This window comes from Varroa jacobsoni, unplaced genomic scaffold (assembly GCF_002532875.2).
Source record: "Varroa jacobsoni isolate VJ856 unplaced genomic scaffold, vjacob_1.0 scaffold_1274, whole genome shotgun sequence".
Taxonomy (NCBI): domain Eukaryota; kingdom Metazoa; phylum Arthropoda; class Arachnida; order Mesostigmata; family Varroidae; genus Varroa; species Varroa jacobsoni.
In genome coordinates this window covers 302,488-324,771 of record NW_019214176.1, presented here as the reverse complement: position 1 = coordinate 324,771, position 22,284 = coordinate 302,488, and the positions used below count along the sequence as shown (strand labels likewise).

General features: G+C 42.5%; 1 protein-coding gene and 1 long non-coding RNA gene across 4 annotated transcripts in view; one reads left to right on the top strand and one right to left on the bottom strand.

Moving 5' to 3' along the window:
- Positions 1–552: 552 nt before the first annotated feature.
- LOC111268311 (uncharacterized) overlaps positions 553–22,284 on the top strand; it is a 32,104-nt gene continuing 10,372 nt past the window's right edge. For 2 of the 3 annotated variants that reach the window (XM_086971641.1, XM_086971640.1), the window contains exon 1: positions 21,957–22,227. In XM_086971641.1, the coding sequence (XP_086827767.1) occupies positions 21,957–22,227 (271 nt within the window). Of the gene's footprint in view, positions 1,293–21,956; positions 22,228–22,284 lie in introns of those variants that run through there. The other variant, XR_015314150.1, reaches the window with a different exon arrangement.
- Positions 20,157–21,916, bottom strand: LOC147752405 (uncharacterized). The gene is made up of 2 exons (XR_015314151.1): positions 21,850–21,916; positions 20,157–20,357 (listed from the first exon to the last, which is right to left on the bottom strand). It is a non-coding gene; the product is annotated as an uncharacterized LOC147752405 (long non-coding RNA).

Below are 22,284 nucleotides of genomic sequence, written 5' to 3'. Positions count from 1 at the left end.
GGCTCTGTCTGGCCTGCCTAGCAGATCGATAGGCTTATCGGAACTTTCGGAAACATCTCGTCCTTAGATTCTTAGCAGAACATGGCACAATTCAGGGGGATCCAAATGTGACGTACGTATTAAATCTTTGTGGGTCAGTTGTGAACATGTGTCGAGGTTTGACCTTTGAGGTGCCCAGTAAAACATGCCTCGCGCTCATACGTCTCAGCTGATTGCTGAACGCAATTACTTGGTATTCATACCAGTCAGACTGTTTGAAACTGACAAGGTCAAACTTTTCATTCATATTGAACACGCGGGCAAGGAGCACGTAAATTCGAACCTAATGAAGATCTGTGTCTTTGTGTGACTGAGTCGAAACAAGTTTCCTGGACGAAATATACCGAAATATGCTTTACAGCAGACGTTATACAAACGTCTGCTGTAAAGCATATTTCGAAAACTATCCGATTCTAGTAAAAACGATTCATGTTATCATCTCATTCTAATTAAATGCTGCCGTTTAGTTAAAATTCATAATGTGTTTTTATTGTTTTTCGCAGTGCCCCCTGAGGTCTCAGTTGAGTCAAATGTCAATGTAATACTAACTAAATCAAGACTGAAATACGCTTAGTAGTGTTTGTTATGCACCCACAGAAGCCGAAAATAAGTAGCGCAGAAGTTCTAGTAGTTTAGCGTCTCAATGATACAAGAGTGTCGTCTTGACAACAAGTGAGAAGAGATGTCTATGCTAGATGGGTAGTGTAATTTCAACGGCTATTAGGGACGTCGTAAAGATTCGGCTGTCTTTTTAATCAAGCAGAACCGAGCGCGCTTTGTTCAGACTTGAATAAACCCGAAATAGCGCTTACACTTCAGCCGACGAAGCAGCAGCTTGTCCCCAGATAAAAACAGAGCGTTGATCCCCAGCGAAGAAACCATCAAACATCGGACGCTTTTCGGCCCGCTCAGTCGCTTCTGATCTTTTCCATACCCTAAGGTTACTTTGAGGAAGGTGGCCCTGGACCAGTAAGCTTCAGCTTCCCGCCTGCCTTTGTCTCACAAAGTGCATTCACTGAACGAACTCACTGAGCATGTCTTCTGTTTCGAAACGGGTCCGGGCCCGGCGGTTGTTTCACATCGAGTGTTTCGTCTGCATTTGCTTGGGGACCGACAGTGTTCTAGCAAACTCATTTTCTGACGTGCCTCGCCTGCTCTTCGATTGATAGCCTTGGTTGTATCAACGTTATTTGCCAGACGCTGCAACGGGCATTGGAGTGCTCGACAGACAACGAGCGAATGCCATCGTTGAGGTGAGTATACGACCACAAATAACTAGTAAGCATAGCTGTTCAGGTGGACGAAGTAGTGGACTACCGTGTCCCCACATCCTGTATACCTAGCAGACGCCAGTGAAAGCGGCAACAAAAACCCGGACTAGAACGGTATGATCATCTACTGAGCGGATCGTATTCGTAAGGCCACGATGCTATCTACTAACAGCTAGAACATTACACACATACTTTATAAAGCCTGTAAATGGTTGTTTGTTTAGAAAAGTATTACAGCTTGAAGCACGCAGAAACAACTAGCTAGCGCGGCAAGATGTCACTGCTCAGAAACCGTGCCGGGTTCTGTTTTTGTCGAACGAGGCTTGTCGATGCACAGTCCTTTGCATGGGCATGTATGTAATAAGCCTTTGTTACTTTCGCTGTTTGAAACGACGGCAAATCGTATCACTACAGTTGACTCGGCCCATTCCTCTTCTACCGATGTTGACGCAACACCACACTAGCGCTAAATAGCATTTAGCGCCCAGTTCGGAACTTCAACTACATAACAACAGCAATAAGTATGAGAAGAAGGACCGCAACGGGGATAAAATGGCTCTTGCGTGACTGCCGATCATGACAGCGAGCGGTCGTTGGCTATTGGCTAGGCAGTCGAGAAGTGGCGGACGGCTGAGGTAAATAAACTGAAAACAAGCTATACTGCAGGACATGCATTGGGAGATTGGGAAACCGTTTCAGGTCACAAAAGCCACAGTGGCAATGCCAAAAGCAACAGGCCAATCAGCACAATATCGTAGCCTTCTTCGTTTGTGCAAAGTTGCAATCGACGAAGGTAAATGGCCCGCCAGCAGGAGGATTCAATGGTTAAGGCAGGCGCGTAACTTTTCTGCATACATATATATATATATATATATATATATATATATATATATAGGTATATGCTTTTCATTGCATGTGATTGCCGAGAATCGATAATTTACCACGATAGTTGCGGTGACTTGAGAGGAAGGCCATAGAAGTATCTAGGTATCTTGAAAGATACCTTAAGAAGCGGTCGCCAAAATGCGGCACATAAGAGGGTAATATAAAACGGTTCGCGATAACAGGAAACTTTCGAAAGAGTCGTTTGTTACACGAAGGTCCTTACTAGTGTGTATGAAGAATATATATTATTTTTTTCAACAACTGATACGCGATAAGGTTTAAACCTATGCTACGAGCGTAAAGTCTTTTCCATTTAGTTCGTCTATTTCTTCCGGGAAGTGGAAAAGTAATCAGACCGACAGAAATCACCACCGTGTAAACAACCTACATTTTGCCTATACAAATGCAGGTTCAAATAAGACCGTATAAGATAACGCACTAATAATAAAGAACTTGCTGGGCAAAATTCTTTACTACCAAACATCACTTCACTGGTGTCTACAACAAGCACTCATCATATCAATTTCGATCACGTAGTACGGTTGTACACCTGTTCGAGACATGATATAAATCAGTATCTTATACGTTAATCTGAAATTGGTTAGACATCGGTGGCCCGGGGTTTTGTTTGGCGCCGCTATTTTGCCAACCCTCGAACTTGACGGTCAATCAGTTGTGTATCCGTGTACGCGTGCAGAAGTTGGTAGAGGGCGCTCCGTCCTTTGAAGACGATAGCGTCTCGTCCACTACCGTCTGAATAGTTTGTATCGTCGCCCTCTGATGTTTAACAAATGAAGTCATACTAATTATAGATACTATATAGTGAAAATATAAGCGCGGCAAAAGCAAGCCTCGTGAACTGGTATCATAATAGATACTGCTATTTGTTTTATAAGCATTGTTTTTTATACTTCAGAATACCTGTTGTTGGTACGCAAATCTGCTTCGACATAGTAATTATACATAGCTGCCTTCATGACATGTTCTTGTAATGCGTTTGCTTTCATCAGAAAACGTTACTGACGATGACTAACGTATGGGACTATATTGATGTACGACACAAACAGACCTACGCCCCATAGCGATCTTGTAGTGACACATCTTACCGAGCTGAACCAAATGTTAAGTAAAGGAAGCCAATGTGTGACTGGGTTTAAGCTTGACACAATCCGACGGTGACATGAACTAGGTATATATGATCGCTTGTAAAACTCATGCCATTGATGTCCCTGCTCCTCGGTCGACGACGATCCGGGCACATAATGGCAGAATTCTATTTCCGATTTCGATCACGAGCTGTCGGTAGACAATAATTCGAAACTATTGGAGATAAGCCAGAATAATGGAAAGAAGGATCCTAAGGCGAGCTTTTCGCGTCAACCTGTCTCGCGTAGCGCTCAAATCAGCGCTGGTGGAAATGAATACTCGAAGAACAATTACGCCCATCATGGACGATGATAAATACAGAAAGAGTACAGTTGTACATAGTTGACGTTTGTTGTTGTGACACGCTGTTGCCCAGCGTGTCACAACAACAAACGCTCATTATAAACATCAGCAACAGACTATCTGGCTCTTAGCGATGCCCTTATGCGCACATGCACGATTGTTTTTTTTACGATTTACATGCATGTATCAGACCATGCGTCCACGAACGTGTCCAGAAAATACAAATGTGACGATGGACATCCGGCGAAAGCCAACAGTTGGTTTTACTCTGCAATTATTTGCTACTAACAAATAATTGTGCCCGTATATCTATATTTGTACATGTGTGCTTAATAAATGCATTCATCTGGAAAAGTGATTAAACAGAAACCCATATATGTATTGTTTATCAGTTTGTTTCCAGTCAGGTCGACCCGGCTATCTGGAGGGGGTGTCGGACAAAAAGTTTACAGATATCATGCTATAGTAGCATTGAACATAATGATATGGTAAAGATATGTACGTATTTTTGTGTATGCATTGGCCTAGGTGTTTGGCGTTGTCATGTCCAGGTCTGACTTGCGATAGCTTCATGCTCATCTCGGCAAAACGAGACTTACAATATATAATGGTATATAATATATACACAGGTCAATGTCGCGATCCTAACGGCCAATTTTAAGAGTAACATCCGTATTTGGAATCGTTCAATGAAGTGATGCCTTTATCGTCGGAGGAAGTGCGTAAAGAGTGAAGCATTTATCTGTTTGTATTCGTTGGATGAAGGTTTTTGCCTACTTAGTACTACCTGCGTTAAAAAGTTAGACAAAGAATACCAGTTATTATTGTTATCATTGTTACTTTATTGATACATTGTGTGTCATTACAGTGTCATCATCAAAGCCGTATTTCGATTGATTCTATCATGGAACGAAATCATTATTTAAATAACAGTAATTTACACAGAAAGCACGCAAATTTCTACTTCCTCACCATTTTTATGGGCCTTTTTTAGCGTTAACAATATTTGGGCTATTTCAAGCTCAGGTCGAAGGTGTTAAAATGGTAGCAGGTTACGCCTCCATTGCGATATGGTGGGCCGTTTAAACATCCAAAATAAACACCTTTACTCATCGTTAAGAAGAAAATACGCTCTGACTAAAAAGGAGAAGTTCAGCGAGGATCACGTGCATTTAAAGCACGCTATGTGATCTGCAGCCGTGCGAAATAGAATGACGTGGTCGGCTATGAACCTTTTTCCCTTCTCGCTGACTTGAGCGGCAATAAGTAGTATTGCTATAGAACACAGCATAAATGCGCGGTAACCCTAGATGCGAGACAGGGACGTTGAGTCACGGAACGACCCTGCTGGGACCTATTGCATAGTGTACCTTGGACTCTATTCAACGACCTGATCCGCCAGCCCGATTAGGCGCGAGCTGAACGGTAGCGATCAGTGTTTTGAACCAGTAATGTTCCACCTCTGAAAAGATGACATGATGTATATTTACATTCATCGCATACGAAATGGCCAGTACACACTGCTAGCCAGTGTCTTTGAATGCCTTTAAGAGAGAGCAGGCAGACTTGTGGTCCATGAAACCGCAGTAGCTTTCAGAAGCTAGCAGCTAAACAATAATCTATTCACATCGAATATATCGTCTACAGGAAGCCTGTGGATGCGACCGACCCAGGCAGTCAACCTAGCAAGAAAAAAATGCCAAACTGCTGAGAACGTAACGATTAATTGCTGAAAATCACGCGAGCAAGAAAAAAAAAAAAGATAATTTCCGATAAGTTTGAACTTTACAACAAAATGATCGAATGCAATAAAGCGCGAGAACCACGAGTGTATCTGTACTGGAGCAGTTTTATGGGTGGCGTCATCAAATTGCTATGGTGGCAGTTATCGTACGAGGACAATTCTAGTTATTCTAACTTGCACCATGCAACGTCTCTGTCTGTATGCGCAAATGATGTGTCTATTGATTCTGATTAAGTGTCAAGCACAACCCTCCAGATTTGGAGAGTGCACAAATGAAGAACAGTGTTACTTAGCGGGGTGACCATGACCACCAAAGCTACGCACATATACATGGAGATGTAATGAAAACAATATCGCGCGTTGGAAACACGAAGCGTCTTTTGAAAGTTTACGGGCGTTTATCAGTGAAAAAGGCGTAAGACATAAATACGAAGATATTATGAACATAGACTATATATATGTTCGTTTCATGATGCCAGTATGTCATTATGTACTTCCTCATACTTGTCATTATTGCTACCCGCTTTTAGTTCCCAGAGGAAGTGCCATACAGGTACGAGTGTGTTATCGTAGTGCTCTTTAAACCTATGGTATAAGAAGAAAGAAAATAATATGTACCTTTGATCATATTTGCTTTGAGACGAAGATGGAACTATTTCGATACAGTCTCCATTTCTAATTTTAATTAACATGCTACAACATTATATACACTGTTTTTGACTGCCTGTTGCCCTGCCTTGTGCAGAACGCATCCATAACGGTGTTCGTTCATTTGGTTAAGTTGAGAGATGGAAAAAAAGTTCAGAGATGCTATATACGGTTTGCATAAACAACATACTACTCAGTGTTTTAACAGTATATAGTTTTTTTCGTTGAAGAACGTGTGATTCACTAGCAATATCTATATTGGATCTGTTTTAATATCGCCAGTTTATGTAGAACGAACCGCTTAGATAATGAACGCGTCCTCTCTCGCACAGACAGTAAAATCTACATGAAAATAGATGATCCTATATCGAACACGATAGCAGGTAGGAGACCTGTAATACTAGATAGCAAAATGATGATTTAACGAACTCACTCGGTGAGTGCGTTTGGTGACTCACACATATTTCGCGTGAGCTCCACTGGACTTCTGGCCATATATTTGGTAAGCCATAGCACAAACAACATCTGTAGCCGCGGGGTATCGAACTACTTCGACAAATTTTAGGGGCGTCTCTGTGCAAATATGGTTTCATTGCGTCCTAAACGAGGACGCGGAAATATCTGTTTGCCATTCGGAAGTTAGAGATGTAATCGTACGCTTTGACGTTTTTGAAAATATCGAGCAGTGAAAAATCTAACCATGGTGCATATATCTGCAAAATATATGTCTTCATAGTTAGCGGCCTTATCGTTCTTCGAAAAGCGCTCAATTTCGCCTGCTTACTTTGCAAAGTTACGTTTCATATTTCTCTATCACATATCTCGTTGGAGCTGGTTCAAGCCGTGACGATTGCCTTCTTCTGCATAAAACGTGAGGTAAAATAAAAGAAAATATTCACTTAGCAGACCCTGTTGTTTTTGTTTACTATGATATAAGAGTATTATTTTCTGTTCTATCCCAAGCGGTCCTGTAGAGATTGTTATGCATTAATACAAAATACCTTTCAAGTAGATGAGGTCAACAAATGTATATGTACGTATATAGGAAATTGCATCTGCGTGCAATGTCCCCTATCGAATCATTCATGACTCGCGTGGTTGACCCTTATCCTTATGCTGAATTGAGCATATGTGCGTCGATTTCGATACTACACGAGTCGGCTTTATGTGGGAATATGTCTGCCAATGCCTCCGATGTTAGTGGGGATTCTGGCAGAGAGAAACATTTTTCACGTCAGCGAAAATACAGTAGCAAACTGAAAGGTCATCTACAAGAACAATTTCGGTTGAGAGCTCCTCGAGAACCAGCCGTCATCGTAACTTAAGGAAATACTCTCCTAGATTCTATAGATGTTTCGGTTTCAGTAATGACGATATTTAATCGTCGTGAGCTTCAGACTCAAACCTATGCTACTTTCTCGTTGTTGACAATTCGACATCATAACTTGGGATCCACTAGGACCGGCCAGTGTCTTCTATGCGGCCTTCCTCTGTTCATGAACAGGAGCAGATCTTTGGACAAAGACGCGCCTTCGCTACCGGCGATTGGCTACCAGTCCCGCCTCCGGCCGGCGCTCCAGACTATAACAGCTTGCAAAAGGCCCCTAATGCATCAGTCATTAAATCGTACACTCAATTTACGTACTGACACTTCGGCATTCCTCGCATCTTATACACCAAGATGACGTAGCTGTTCAGTACACATATGTACAGCGTTGCGTATATCTCTGATGGACTCGTTGAGGCGTCGCAGACGCAAAGGCACGTCCCGACAGCCTGAAGAGAGACCGACGAGGTAAAGAAACGACTTAGAAAGGAAACAGGCTGAGCTTGGGCTTTAAAAGAACGAGACTACGAAGTATAAAAACGATAATAATAATAATAGTAATGATAGTGAAGATGTCGAGGAAGCTGATGCGGAGACGCTGACCGCGACTACCAGTGGCGATGGCTGCGTCAGCGACGAACTTCACTCCCATCGTGAGCTATTCGTGGAAGGCCAACCCGGTTCTCGAGCCCAGTAGCCGGTTTGGCCTGCCCTTCTGCTGTCTCCTGCTAGGTGTTTGATCACAACTACGTAGTGCAACGGGTCGACGTACATGTGTCGCGCCGTGTATCAGCACAAATAAGGCTAGCATAATCATCAAAAATATGTGCTAACTTTTATCAGAACCAATCTAAGGACCAGTGGTCGCATGGCTACAAGCGAATGTTGTGGTCATGTTAATCACGTACCTTTACTGTAGGAGCCGATACGGGAAACATCCGAAGAGGGCGACAGAAGCTTGCTAGCTTCGAACCAGCGCCAGACGAAAACGTAACTTCGTACCTCAGCAAGTAGTCCACGGCCATTGATCATAAAAGATGGCCAATAAAGAGTAAGTGAATTGACCGTCCAGATGTGTCGTCACCCCGTGCGCAGGTTTTGAGCTCGCCTGGGCACCCAGTGATAAGGTATTATACTACAGGAGACGCAGACCAATTGAATCGTTACTAATCACTACGTTACTTGTCTGTAATATCAGCGCCACAGTCACATCTCGCTCGCTTGTTCAACAACTGAAAATTCGTAGTAGCATGAACATAGGCGCCCAATGACTTTCTCAATACATGCGGTCTGGTAGGATTGTAGCTTAGGTAGGCTAAATGCACACCGGTTATTTTAGACCCTGTATTCTACGGCTCGACTAGATTTTCAACCGTCGTAGAACTAACCGCAGGAGTGGAAACGGTCCAAGTAATAACAGCAGTGGTAATGGTAGTAAGCTAATAACAGCGGGAGTAGCGTTACCCTACACTAACTTGATATGACAGCTTTAATTTGAACAAACAAGTAGCGATACCATACCAATACAAAAAGTAACAGGAAAACGGTTGCACCAGAAAAGCTGAGTGGTGGGTCTTAATATAGCCCGGGATACCCAACTGGAACGCAAGTTCGCTTCATCTGAGCCACCTAAGTTTGCTTGATGCAGGTCAAGTGACATACTTCAATTGAACAACAGCCATAAGCGCTTCATAGGTGTCTGTGCTATTACTTCGTTCGGTGGTGCTCGTTTATGCTGAGTCAGTTCCAATCGGTTGAAGACAGCTGCGGTAGGCGCTATCCATGCGATCACTTCTGTTTTCCTTTAGGAAAATACACTGTAAAGATATGTCCTTAAATGGGACCTTTTGAGCACTATATACTCGATGAACGTGCTCATTCACGTAGAATTGTCTGATTACACGTAACGATCAGGTATAGCACAAAGTTGCGCGGAGAGTTGCAGCAGGATTTTTTTCTGGTTGCGTCTGTTGTGAGCTCGTTAGTTCATCGATAAGTCCGCCAAAAATCGACATTTAGAAGTAGCCACCACTTAATAGATTCCATAGTACTTAATGGTGCGTTTGTATAGAGGTGAATGCATGCATAACTGTATGTCCTGTTGAATCGTTCGGTCTTAGTTGTTAGCATCGCCACAGATGGCGCTATTGTCAGGTTTTACTTCTTTTAACTGCTTATGGGTTTCAATGAACGAAAAACGTCTTCTAGTATCGATGCGGTCCATTCAGACTTAATTAATTGAATGATAAGATATCATCTTAATCATTAGATAATGGAGTTGGTTACAGGCAAATAAGTAATATATATATATAATAATAGGTTTTGATAAAAATGAATTCGTTTTGATAAGAATGACAACGGGTAAGTTGTTTGATAAGCTAACGAGCCGGCAAACAGCAAGTTATGTATTTAAAAAATAAATGACGCGCCCCAATAAAACCGCACATTCTAAACTTAGTCCGTTTACTATTCTCCAGTCAATAAACCGATGCGATAACTTAAAATATATGCAAGTGGTAATATCTAGCTGTACGACCTCCACGTTTATATTTCTCAATCATCTACATACCGTTACCCAGAGCATTGGTTGAGAGCAAAACTGTCTAAAGTTGCCGAAGGAACGTGCATATACTTTATCATTTTCAGATGTTGATTTAAGCCTTGAAGAAGCCAGGGGCTGTGTAGCATTATTCACACATGCAGACATGCTTCTCGTGCCGTATGCAAAAAATTTGTTTCGAATTTCCTTTTTCTGCGCAGCGTTTATCATCACTTTAAACTTTCATGGCTAACTCTATTTCTTGGGGCTCTCTGTTATTGTTGACACTCCTTTGAGACTTTCTAGAACTTGGCCTCCAAATGGCATTTCAGCCAAGGAAGTAGCCAAATATGCAGCTGCATGTACATCCAGCTCAGATGGACGCTAGCAGCAGTATATGTACTCGCATATATACACACACAGGCCGGTAAACACAACAAGGTAATGGCCGAAATTATTACTTCCGGGCGTTTAAAGTTTGTACCTGTCCTTTCTTAAAAGTGCCTCACTTGATTTTCTCGTTGTTCGTCTCGTTGAAACGACGATAATAGAAGGAGTAAATGGGGGAGACGATGGGATGGTGTTACAGAAGGTGTTCCGTGTCGCAAGATTGGCGGAAACAGCTACGGTACAAAATTCCTACTGGGCTTCGTAGTGGCAAAAACCCCTGAAATCCCCAATATCGCGGCATAATGTCGCAACCAGCGTCGGTCGCAAGTCAGAGCTTTACCCCTAAAGAGATACCGGAGATTCTGAAAACAGTACAGTGAAGAACACAGCGAAACCAGTGCAATTAAAAAAAAAAACTCCTTTTCCCGCTGATCGTTAAACTCACCGTAATGTAATGTGGTTGTTGAGGAGATGCTGGTCGGCGTCTACCCTTTCTACTTCCCTTTCCAAAAACAAACTTATGCACGCACCGGTACCGAACCTGACAGGCAGAGCGGATAGCGGAATTCCACTTGAACGCGCGCCCTTTAGGCCACAACAAAAGGAAGCCATCTTCGCCCATTATAAGAAAGAAGGAAAACGCACATAAAGAAATCGGTCGCCGCGCGTTACGTTGCTTGCGACGTACGCTGTTTCCATTTACCGGGCGTTGGCATCATTGAACCAATTCTTTAATTACTAAAGGATAAAAGCTCTAAAACGTATTAAAGTTACTGCGACAGGTAACGATAAGTAGGATAGTTGTTTAAAGTAAGTTTTCAACATCAACAAAAATTAATTGATACGTCTGCCTTAGTAAGTGGAATAGTATGTAAAATATAACAGTAGTGATAACAATGTTAGCTAATTCGTGAAATCTCTTTAATGCCTAATCATCCAGTTTGGGGTTCCACAGACCGATTAAAGATGATCGATGTAATGATTCTTAAGATTCATATGACGCGGGCAAGATCTATAAGTTCGTAATATAACGATTTAAAGCATTTCTTGGCAATATTATGTGACTTTTTAAATATATGTAACAAAAGCGAGTAGAATTTACACGATTACCGGCCATCCGTGTGAATTGATTGAAGTTTGTCTAAACCGTATTTCATGAAGTACCTTCGACAAAAACGTCCTTTTCTTCCACTATAAACTCAAATTAGAGTGCCTCTATCATGCTGATTACTCACAGTACCCATTTCCACTGAATCCATCTAAAAACAAACGTTCACAATGAGGATTGCGATTACTTGTAACGATCTATTGTATAATCAACAAAAAATTGAGTTGGTATTGATATGATACTAACCTGTTAAGTTAATTAACTTGACCTGAAATGTATTCGAAAGTATATATTTGGCGTTCAACCCCCTGTACGTACAAAAGTGGTCCTGTGTGTACGGATCCTGCTAGAGTAGAGGATTATGTATAATTACATCTTTATTACATTATACGAGCTTGCTTGAACGTTATATATATATACATATATGGCTTACGTAACACAAACGAGGCGTGTTCGTTTGAGCGTCGTTAAATGTATCCGTTTTCTGGTCCAGCCTCGTATTTTTCCAAATCGTCGAATGGCCTTAACATAACAATTAGAACCCTGAGAGGCACCAACGTGTCATTCGACTCTTGGTTGAGCAGTTGTCGCCGTCCACTCACGTTATACGCCACTACGATCAGTGGATGCGCCTACCTTAGACCCGTTTGAGCTTAGGTTTATAGTTGGGAAAGCTAAATGACTCTGTCTGAGAGTTCCGAGGCGCTACTGTGGCAGATACTTGCCCAGCTTGATCGTTTTTTTTTCGCATAGGGACTGACACAATAGCAGTCCAGCCGTTGCCGGGATACTTGAAATTTTGACGCCCGGATCATCACTAGCAGAACCACTTAGCTCGTAGCACGTCGGGATATCTAATGCATATAAGAGCAGAGCAATTTCTTCACAGTCACAACGGAGTGCCGACCGGCTGTCTATATAGTTGGAAAATATCTCCGCTTATCTTCGTTCATTAATTATGCATCAAAACAAGTGAAGTACGTACGCGAGAAGGAAGATCAAAAGCTACCATAAACCCTTAATACCGTGAAACGTGTTGAGCTGTCGGCGTCATGGAACAAGCACCGCTGCACAACGCAAAGGGCACGCACGTGCACTATGCGAAGGACACGCACAGTGAAATGTCGGTTGCTGAACGACGTGACTTGGTTTGTCGCCGTGAAAACAATGTGAGCGCGCAACTCGTGTTGATCGACTCACCTCAACAACAAAGTGAACTAGGACCACCCTTTGAGGCCTTTCTAGTAACAGGGAAACAATCATATTATATGTTGAAGGATTGCTCGCTGGCTGAAATGCAGACAATTCTGGAGCCTACCAACACAGAGGAATTGGATTCATTCAATGTGAAACGTTTGTTTGAAAACGTTACTTTATTACATAACTCTGATTTTTTGCTAGAAGAGGGTATATGTATAGCATATATATAATATGGATAGCAAGTAAGCAGCAAACATGCAACAGTAATAATGCGATCGTAAAACTGCAGAAATTGTTAAGGAATTATTATTAGCCTAAAATAAAAATAATGTAAGATCGTTCTTTTTGCATACCTTGATAAAATAATCCAATATATTTCGTCAACCGATAGGCCACACGAATAGCCACCAGGGGCAGAATTTCGGTGTCAACAGCAAAAAAAGCGTGGACGCTGGAGGAAATTTTGCTCTGAATTTCTCTGATATGATTTGATTGGCTGCCAAGCCACGGTACGGGTCACCCGACCAGATAGTATCTCTAATCGTGCTTGAGTGAAATTAGCCTGACTGTTAGCAAATGCAATAGAGACTATTCAAATAACGGATAGCAATCGGTAAGCAAAAAATATACGGGCCGGAATCGCGGCCCAAGTTTGATAACGTATGCATCGATAAGTGAAGTGGATTAAGCTGGTTCATTATCCGAAGTTTGGCGGTGCCCAGCAAAACAGACATCTTCTAAAGCGACAGAAACAACAGGGAGGCGTCGAGATTGTAGAAACATTGATGAACATAAAATGTTCAGTGCTGTATTCCTTTCTTGGTTGCGATCATCGGCATCCTTCGTATGCAGAGTACATCTCGACCCAAACTCGTATACCGTTTCAGTTTTCTAATATTTCCAATTTCTCTTCTTTAACAACTCTTACTGCCGTATTTATTTAATAAATAAAATATTCAAAGCAGAGAAGATACAAAAAAAAAAGACTAAAAATCACGCGTCTTTTTGCTTTCGGTCCGATATAACAAACTTTATGCACACGTCTAGGTGTCCTGATTGTTCAAAGATATGAACATCGCCTAAATCCTTATTTTATTCGATAAATAACAATTCTTCCTTATGTTTTTCGGTCTTTCTAAAAAGCGCTCCCTTAGTTATTTGTTCTTTCTCCGTTAGAACAAACGGCGTATCCTCTAGAAAATAAGGAACTTAGTAGAAACCAAAGTGAACTTTCTCGTATTCAGTATCGGTACGCATCCATCTCTTCATTCAAATTGCAGCGTCAATCTGAGAGAAACTCCAAAAAAAATATAATGGTTTAGAAGCTGAGATAGCACAAATGAAACATTGCTATGAATTTTAAATACAACGCCTGTGTAGTGTTAGTCTAATCATAATACCGAACAATATTTGATATACTTCTGTTTTTTTTTATTATTGTCAACGGCATCACTGTCGTTGCTAGACCTTAATAAAAACAAAATGTATTTATTTATTTTTTATTTTGCTTCTATCTACTAGCAATCACTATCGCTGCACGCGGTTGCCTTTTTCTGGGTTACATTTCGATACTTTTATGCAACGTACGCCTCTGACCAAACACGGTAAAAAGACAGCTTTATTTCGAAAAACACAGCATACGTGCTTTTCAAATTACACAACCTATTCGGGAAGAAGCATTTGCTGTGTTGCTAAAACAGTGTGTATGGAAAACAGCTCTTACACCTCTTTTTGATCAAGGCTTACTCAATGAAGCAGCCTAGGCAAACAGCTATTTAGCTCATCTTGATTCGAAGCGCGGCCACTATATGCAGTTCATGTAAATGTTTTTTCTTCTCTAACAACGTTCTGACAAAGATTTAACTCAACAGGTCGTTCACGACCCCTTTTGTTATCATTTCATTGTTGGATTTTTTCGTGTTTTTGCCTGTATTCTTCTTCGGTCCGTGCTGGTGTTTTTAGGCTTCGTTTCTCTTGAAAAAGAAGTGTGAAGTTTTTTTTTAGTTTTAGCATTTTCGACGGCCCCATTCGAAATGGTTTGTTGTGGAGGACTTAATCAGGACAAAGCTGCCGCGTATAGACGCAGTATGCGCCGTAGTAGACGATCTGCGCCGGATCGTCCCATAGAGAAAAATATGAGCGACAGTAAAGACTGTGCAAATGCAAAGCTATACTGGTTCAGGTTATCGGCAGTAGTGCAGTCGAGCAAATAGATTGATCTTTTTTATTTCACAAACAAAAACCTTGACCCAAACGGAAAACACAGAGATGGGGCACGCATTCGCCAACAAGTTGAGACTTTTTGCTAATTTCCTCTAGTCACCGCTAAAACGTACAACATGAGATAAACTGGGTCAGAATCAAACATTCGACGAGTTGTAACCACTGGGCTAACAACCTCTAATACATTCACAAGTGTTGGGCATCTTGCAAAAATAAAGTTGGCAGTGGTTCATATCCGTTGCAAGAACATAGGCACTTTGGTACGTAGAGATATCCGTGTTCGTACGCTGCAGTGTTCGGACGTATGGCCGGATATGCAAAGATAGATATGCCCTTTGGCCTTAAAGTGTGAGATTAAAAAGTATTAAAGTTTGGCTTTAAATGTTAGACTTTAGCGAAAACGACCTCGCCAGCCCTGGGGAAATATCTTAATCACTTTTAGCACAACAGGGCACTTTTAAATAGGACAATACAACACGTATGTATTTTTTGAGCTAACACTCGTCTAAACGTTTAAAGTTTTTTTTCTATTATTGCTACCTAATAGGGCTTAACAGACCTAGAAGCGAGACTGACAACGGACAACGTACTAATTATAAGTTTAGCCCTTTTTTTTTAGTTCGTATAAGTCTATGACGTTTCAGTCGTGGTCCTACATGGTGGACGAAGGCAAATGCGATTTTGTGTCCCGTGGTAATGAAAAAACGTTGCTATCCTTACTACGTCGCCCTTGGTTAGTTATTCAATACGAATTTTATCGACCTGTCGGGAAGACGTGAAGACTGTAGAAACGAGTACACAGCTCTCCGGAACCTGACATACACGAGCTATGCGTATTCACCAATACAGATATTCGTAAGCGAACCGGTCATATGATTGCAGGTAAATTTATCGGATAATCCCAAGCAAGATTGCGGCTGCGTGCCTACACCCATCGCTGTCAAGTACTCTAGAGGTAAGTACGCGCATTGTTGTCGAACCACTATTAAAAAACGTCGCTTTAGCAGCTTTCTGGCAGTTGTCGACAATTGGCTTTTTTCTACTAGGTCAACAATATGGCCATCAAAGGGAACCTCTCATATTTTCCTAAGAATAGATCCAACGATGAGCTGCCGGTATTGATTTTGATCCTAAGTCGACTTTAGTCGAGTGTTTGCGAAGCTTCTCCGTCTCCGGTCACAAATCCCAAACTAAATCGATGGACCATCGAAGCACCGGTCGACATCGCTTAGGAATGATGGCCGATACTGTGCATTATAAGGAGTAGCGACACCACGTAGGAAACTATACAGGCAACCTTTCGTCACTATGAAAACAGCATAAGATGGACGATGGCGCATATCGAAGAGAACGTTCGTCAATTGCAGTCATTGCACTTGTTCTTTGTGGCTAAAGCTGAGGTATCACGAAGACAACACGTGTCAGTATATACATGTTTGTATGAACGGATGCTGAACTCTAGATAAATGTCTACCTATGTGCTTGCCACTTGTATCCTGTTGAGTTGTTTTCGGCCGTGGGGAACATCTGCGATGCGATGGGGTACAGTTGTGAAGACGACGGGAAGTGAGGCTCAAGCAGGTATCACTCGGTGATACGTACCTGTCGACCATTATATCGAGAGCCTATCGAACCTGCAGGATTTTCTGGTTAGCTGCTAACCAAAATAAAGCGTGAACGCAAAATTAAAGTACGCCTATCAACAGAAGCCACGCTTGCCAATATATACTAGTAAAAAAAAAAAAAACAAGATGTATCTATTCAGCTATTCTTCATCCATCAGTGATTCGTCAATAGGTTTGTGAGATACGAAGTGTCAGTGTACTAATAGCGACAGATTTATTTGCACGTGCTTGTGAGGATAACTACCCAATGGAGGATTTTTCCTTTTGTTGCGACTGGAAGAAAAGAAAAGACCGATTACAGTTATAACTAATGATAATAGCAACGAATCATACTATGATGTCTGATAAATCCTCAGGTACGTGCATACGTCCTCTAACGAGCTATCGTTTCGATAGCTTTTTACTTCTAGGATACCCAGATAAATTAGCCGAACATCGCCGATACACAACCGTAGATATTTCATCCTCTGCACAGTTAGTCTATGATAGTCCACGAGCTTAATACTTATTGGATCGAAGTTTGTCGGAAACAACATTTCAGTGGCATGATAAACTGTGATAATGTCTCGATTTCTGTTATCCTCGTTCATAGCAAGGTTTCTGACATTATCCGAAGAACATTCGGCGATAAATGGAAATTTTCAACTATCAATTTGCGATTTCTTACATCCGTTTCCGTCTATGCCAACTCTTGAATCTGTCAAATACCTCATCAGTCAGCTTCCTTCACAGAATCATTTTTCACTATTGTTGATATCTTTGTCACCAAGTCGACGGCAATAGGACTGCATTCAGTTGAGCTCAACTAAAAAAAGTTAAACTTAAGCAGTCTCTGAAAGTTTAACAGTGTGGTACATAGTTCGTTCTGGTGCCGACTATGCTGCCAAAGACGGCCGTCAAGTATATTATAATAAACCGCTTGGGACGAAACGTTTCCCACAGAAGCATTTTGGTGCGACAAGCGCTATCTAACACCCCCATTATTCTTTCGGTAAGCGGTAAATTTCTTGGATCGAACGTCCGATAAATTGGAGTCCGCCCGAACCTAATAATGGCTACACTCTATAGGTTCATGCTTATCACCACAATTTCACGAGCGAGTCCTAACCAAGAGGTGGCAGTGCAGCTGTCAATGGTGGGGCGAAGCATCAGTCTCTGAACTGCTGAGAAATCGTAACCTGTAACGTTAGTGGAAAGACCTACTTGTCGTAGCTATTTATGCAGAACAGATCTGCCTAGATCCTTTTAACCTTTATCATGTACGGATCTAAGGTGGTGACGGAACGGTTTGGTATGCGTACGGACGTTATGGTGATGTTATCACACAGATCGTATCGAAGCGACTGATGATGTTCTCACATTGTCTGCTAAAGAGAAAACATGTAAGAATATACATGACATGTAGCGTGCTGGCTCCATTTGATCACAGCTAGCGGCTTATAGTGTACTCTTATAAACCATACCGTATGCTTGTATACCCTAAGTACGTACGGAATCTATAAAAATCTTCCGGATTTCTGATTGAACATATCGATCATTTGGATATCCGTGCATATACAGTCAAACTTAGACTCGTCCACGGTCTAACTAAGATTCGTTAACCGACTTCGACAGAGACGAAGGCGAGCGGTCGATTAATGCTAGCAATAGCGAAGACAGCGGTGGTCACAACAACGGCAACGAAGACAGTCGAACTCGAGAAGATACCACCACAGATTCTTTTTTCATACCACAGTCTCTCGTTGCTATCTAGCTTATTTCTACTCCTTTGGCTGTGTACAGCTTACTTCGATAGTTCTCAATTCGCATTGGGGTGTGATGAGGATAGGTGAGGGTGAACGGCAGTCAGCATCAAAAGATGAACGAACCGTATAGAGAACCGAGCTAACCTGGCTGGCCTCGTCACGAATTGTCTTTTCTACTGAATGACATCAGCGTTGTTGCTTTAGTTTCGATATTATTACTAGTGATATTTTCGTTGCACGCTCTTCTCTATAATAATCTGTGTATTTACCTCTTGTACATAAACCCCGACGTCTAAACACCCAGTTACCGTGTGGAACTTGACATCGAAATCACTGCGTCACACGTTAGCTACACTCTTACAGCGAGTATTACAATGGCTAACATATGAGAATGTTAGATAACCGCAGGCTGTATTTTTTTGCGCAACCGTATCTTGTTGTTACGTTCAACCGACGAGAGTCCTTCATGTTACTACTCTACTTGACTTTCCTGCCCTAGCCTAAATCAAGGCTCCAATCGTTTCAGTCGTCGAAGTAGAAGACGTCGGAGTGTTTTTGACTGTAGCTGTTGAAGCGGTTCCTGCATTGTGTCTAGTTTATGACGTAGCTACATGGGCAGAGTAGCTACCGGTAACGCAAATTTTTGAAGATATCCACTGGATTATGTCCGGGTAGTAGATCAAAAATGTCTACTTGTTTACATTTATGTGAGTTATATACATTCTCCTTGTGTTTTTTCTATTTTTTTTCCGCCTGCTGCTGATAATAGCGACAGTTGAAGGAAATTCCTTTGTGGATGCCCCGGCCGGCAAGCATAGAGAGAACTGAAGGGTAGAACAGTGGCAGGATAATCGAGGTAACGATGAAGGCGACTATAGTGAGGCTGACAATGCTAGGGATGATGTTGTAGTATGGGACACCGGTGAAGGCAGTTCAATTTTACCGAAGCAAAATGTATAACAATAAATACGCTGCTATTCGTCGTTGGGATGACATTAAGATGACTGACGACAAACGCACAAAGTAAGTTCGTTCAGGGGCCATTCATCATCAGTAGTAGTTTGGTTGCCTCCTTCCTTCTCCATTAAGGTGCCAAACTCGAGGGTACCAGACATGCGCTGAAAGTAAACAATCGACAAAGCAAACATCCACCTCTAAATCAGGAAAAAGGAAATTGTTGTTAGATCATACAGCTCGCAGCAAGCTCTCTTGCAACGACTGCTGAAACGGCGGAAAATTCAGTAGGTTTCACTGTCAGAAGACACATGGCCATTTTTGAATATGTTTTTCTATCCGAAACTCCACGTTTCTTCCAGATCTGTAAACCACTTAGCACGTAACATTCGCTTAAGTCTTAATTCCAATGAAGATTGCAAAGTGACGACAATTTACGAAGGTCTCGACACTGAACACAAACTGGCGAATCCAGTTAGGAAGACGGTGCACTATATATACAATTCGACTAGCCGAAAAGTAGAACCGAACTTTTCAGGACCTTATCGCTCCGCCGCCACCGTTCATGCTCCTAACCTTTATGAACTGGAACTGTCTTTCGATTAATTTTATCAGTATTGTTTCTCCCCTAGTAGAGTCGCAATATTACCTCACCGATGATTAGTAGTTTCTGTGGCTATCGCTTCCCAGAAGCGGCATTTGAGGTCTTTCATGAATGAGGAACTGATTTACATAGCAAAATCGCAAATCAGCCCCAGACAACGATTTAAATCTTGCCGGATCGCCAATGCAGCACGTGCCTCTTGAACCATCGAAGTTGTTAGTCAAGTTAAGAGATGCCGACACCTGACAAGGTAGACCTGCACGAATGGCTTAAATCGAGATAGATGTAGGTAGAAGAGTTTGCCGCATCTGTGGCCCGCCATGTCTGCTCACGTTACTCGTAATTCTGTCTAACTAGTTTCATAGCAAACCTTGTACAACAACAATACAACAACAATACAACAACTCCCACTGTTTAGCAATATTTATTGTTCGTCGAAATCTTATTTCGTCGCGTTTTCATCTCGTTGCGATGACAGATGGCTGCACCCGTCACCGACAGGACGAGTTTGCCACAGCCCCTACAGTCTCCAATGACTTCACTGATAACGAACCGCCTATCGTTTATCTTTCTTTCGCTGCAAGCGGTTCTCTACCCTTTGTCTAACTGCAAACAAAAATTTAACTTCAGAACACGATATACCAATAGCTCAATGTACGCACACATGCAATGTTACACGATCTCCCTAGCCAGTCTATCAGACTTTTCGAACTAACTTCACACGCAATCGCTGTCGGTGTTGTTATGGGAGAATAATCCGAGCAAGCCGATACCTGAATATTTGCCCAATTCAAGCAATACTTTCGTAAGTATAATCAGTGGCCGCAGTCGACGGCAGGTACAGTTCGATGGGCGGCAGCGGGTGCTCTTGGCGGTATCGACACTTTGAGCTACTTTCGATCGTCTTTTTATTTTTCTGCTTTTTCTGTATCCTCTCGCCTTCGATTTCTCACCTTTACTGGCGGACCGGGCGGTCTCAGCATGACTGGCTCGATGCGTGTCTACATCGAGTGCACATAGCTGCATCTATAGTAAATGCCTGGCGAAAAGGAAACAACGTAGAATGAGATACCTACCTACTTAGCGGCCTATCTGCCTGTTTCTACCAGCATCTATACCGGTGTGACTTAATGTCAAACGCGCGCTCATACAATGGACAGCAGCAGCAGCAGCAGACGGACGGATCTTTTTGGTTGGCGGCGAGAGCTTTGATCCTAATGTTCTTGTGAGATCGGCCGAACGAAAAAGCAGAAAAGGGAGCCGGCATAGAGCGGGACAGGCCTTCTTTTTTTGCGCGTCGACAATGCGCTCATCAACGGAGTCCTTTTGAATAGTCTTTTGTTAACGCCGGGGGCGTTGTTGCCTTTCCACGTTAGCGCGGCAGGTACGAAAGGCGGCTTCATGTAGCCAATGATGAGTGTAGTCGTGGAGCGGCAATCCAATTGCGTAGAGGCTCAGCGTAGATGAACATTTGTATTAGTCGTATACACAATAGAAGCGTACCACATATAGGCAGACAGTGCAAGAGACAGATGGAAACAACACAGCCACGTAAGTGCTTGTCGAGTAGGCGCCTACCGTAGGAGCTGAGAGTTGTTCTTTTCGAGGGCGGCCCTTTGATTTCTAGAGGAGCTGCCGTGTCACAGTATTTGTACTAGCTTGCTGGTTTTAATCGAATCGACCATCAATTCCTATTCCCTTCCTGGGGATCGCATCCCCTCAAGTTGAAGTGCTTCACTGTGCTTTTCGTTAGTAGTCACTCCTAGCCTTTGGTGAGGAGCATAAGCTTCCCTGTAGCTTGCCGTGCCACGTTTGCCTACTATGAAGCCTATTAGAACAATACCTTGCTCATGGACGTTCTTCAAACTACGTACCGTTTGTTTATTACCAAACGCTGCGCAGTTTTGACCGTTACGTGTATCTCAAGATGAATTCGACGCAGTCAGGACCGCAGGATCGGTAGCAGTTTTATCTCACATAAGATATTCATGTTTCTCGAATGATCCACATATAATCTACTACTGTGAAGTCTCTAAACATAAGTATGTACTAACAGCCGACATCGTTTGCCATCAACGAAGGCTATCAAGGAACTCACCCACAGCAGCACTTCGACGATCCACCAACTTATCGCTTCTTAGGTCGTTGTATTATGCTTCTTTCTCTATGCCTGTCTGCGCATAACTTGTCGACTGACACATCTTGATGGCAAAAGCTAGTACAATACAGTATGTAGACAGACGTTACGGCAGTAATTTCTGGCGTGGGTCCAATCTACTGCCTGAAATTCCAGCTGACGACAACCCAGCGGCCGACGAGCGGTTGTCTCATAATTTGCAGTGGCTTGGTCCCGCTCACCGCTCGGTCTTCCTGATGCGGATCTTTTTCGACCTAGTCATGCTGTTGCTCCCATTATCACGACTGCTGCGAACCTCATACGAATGGTACATTCGGCTGGACCCAATCGAGCGGCTGGGTAGGTTGTTCTTCTTTTTTTCCGCTGCGTAAACATCCGTCCTCCCATAGTCAACCG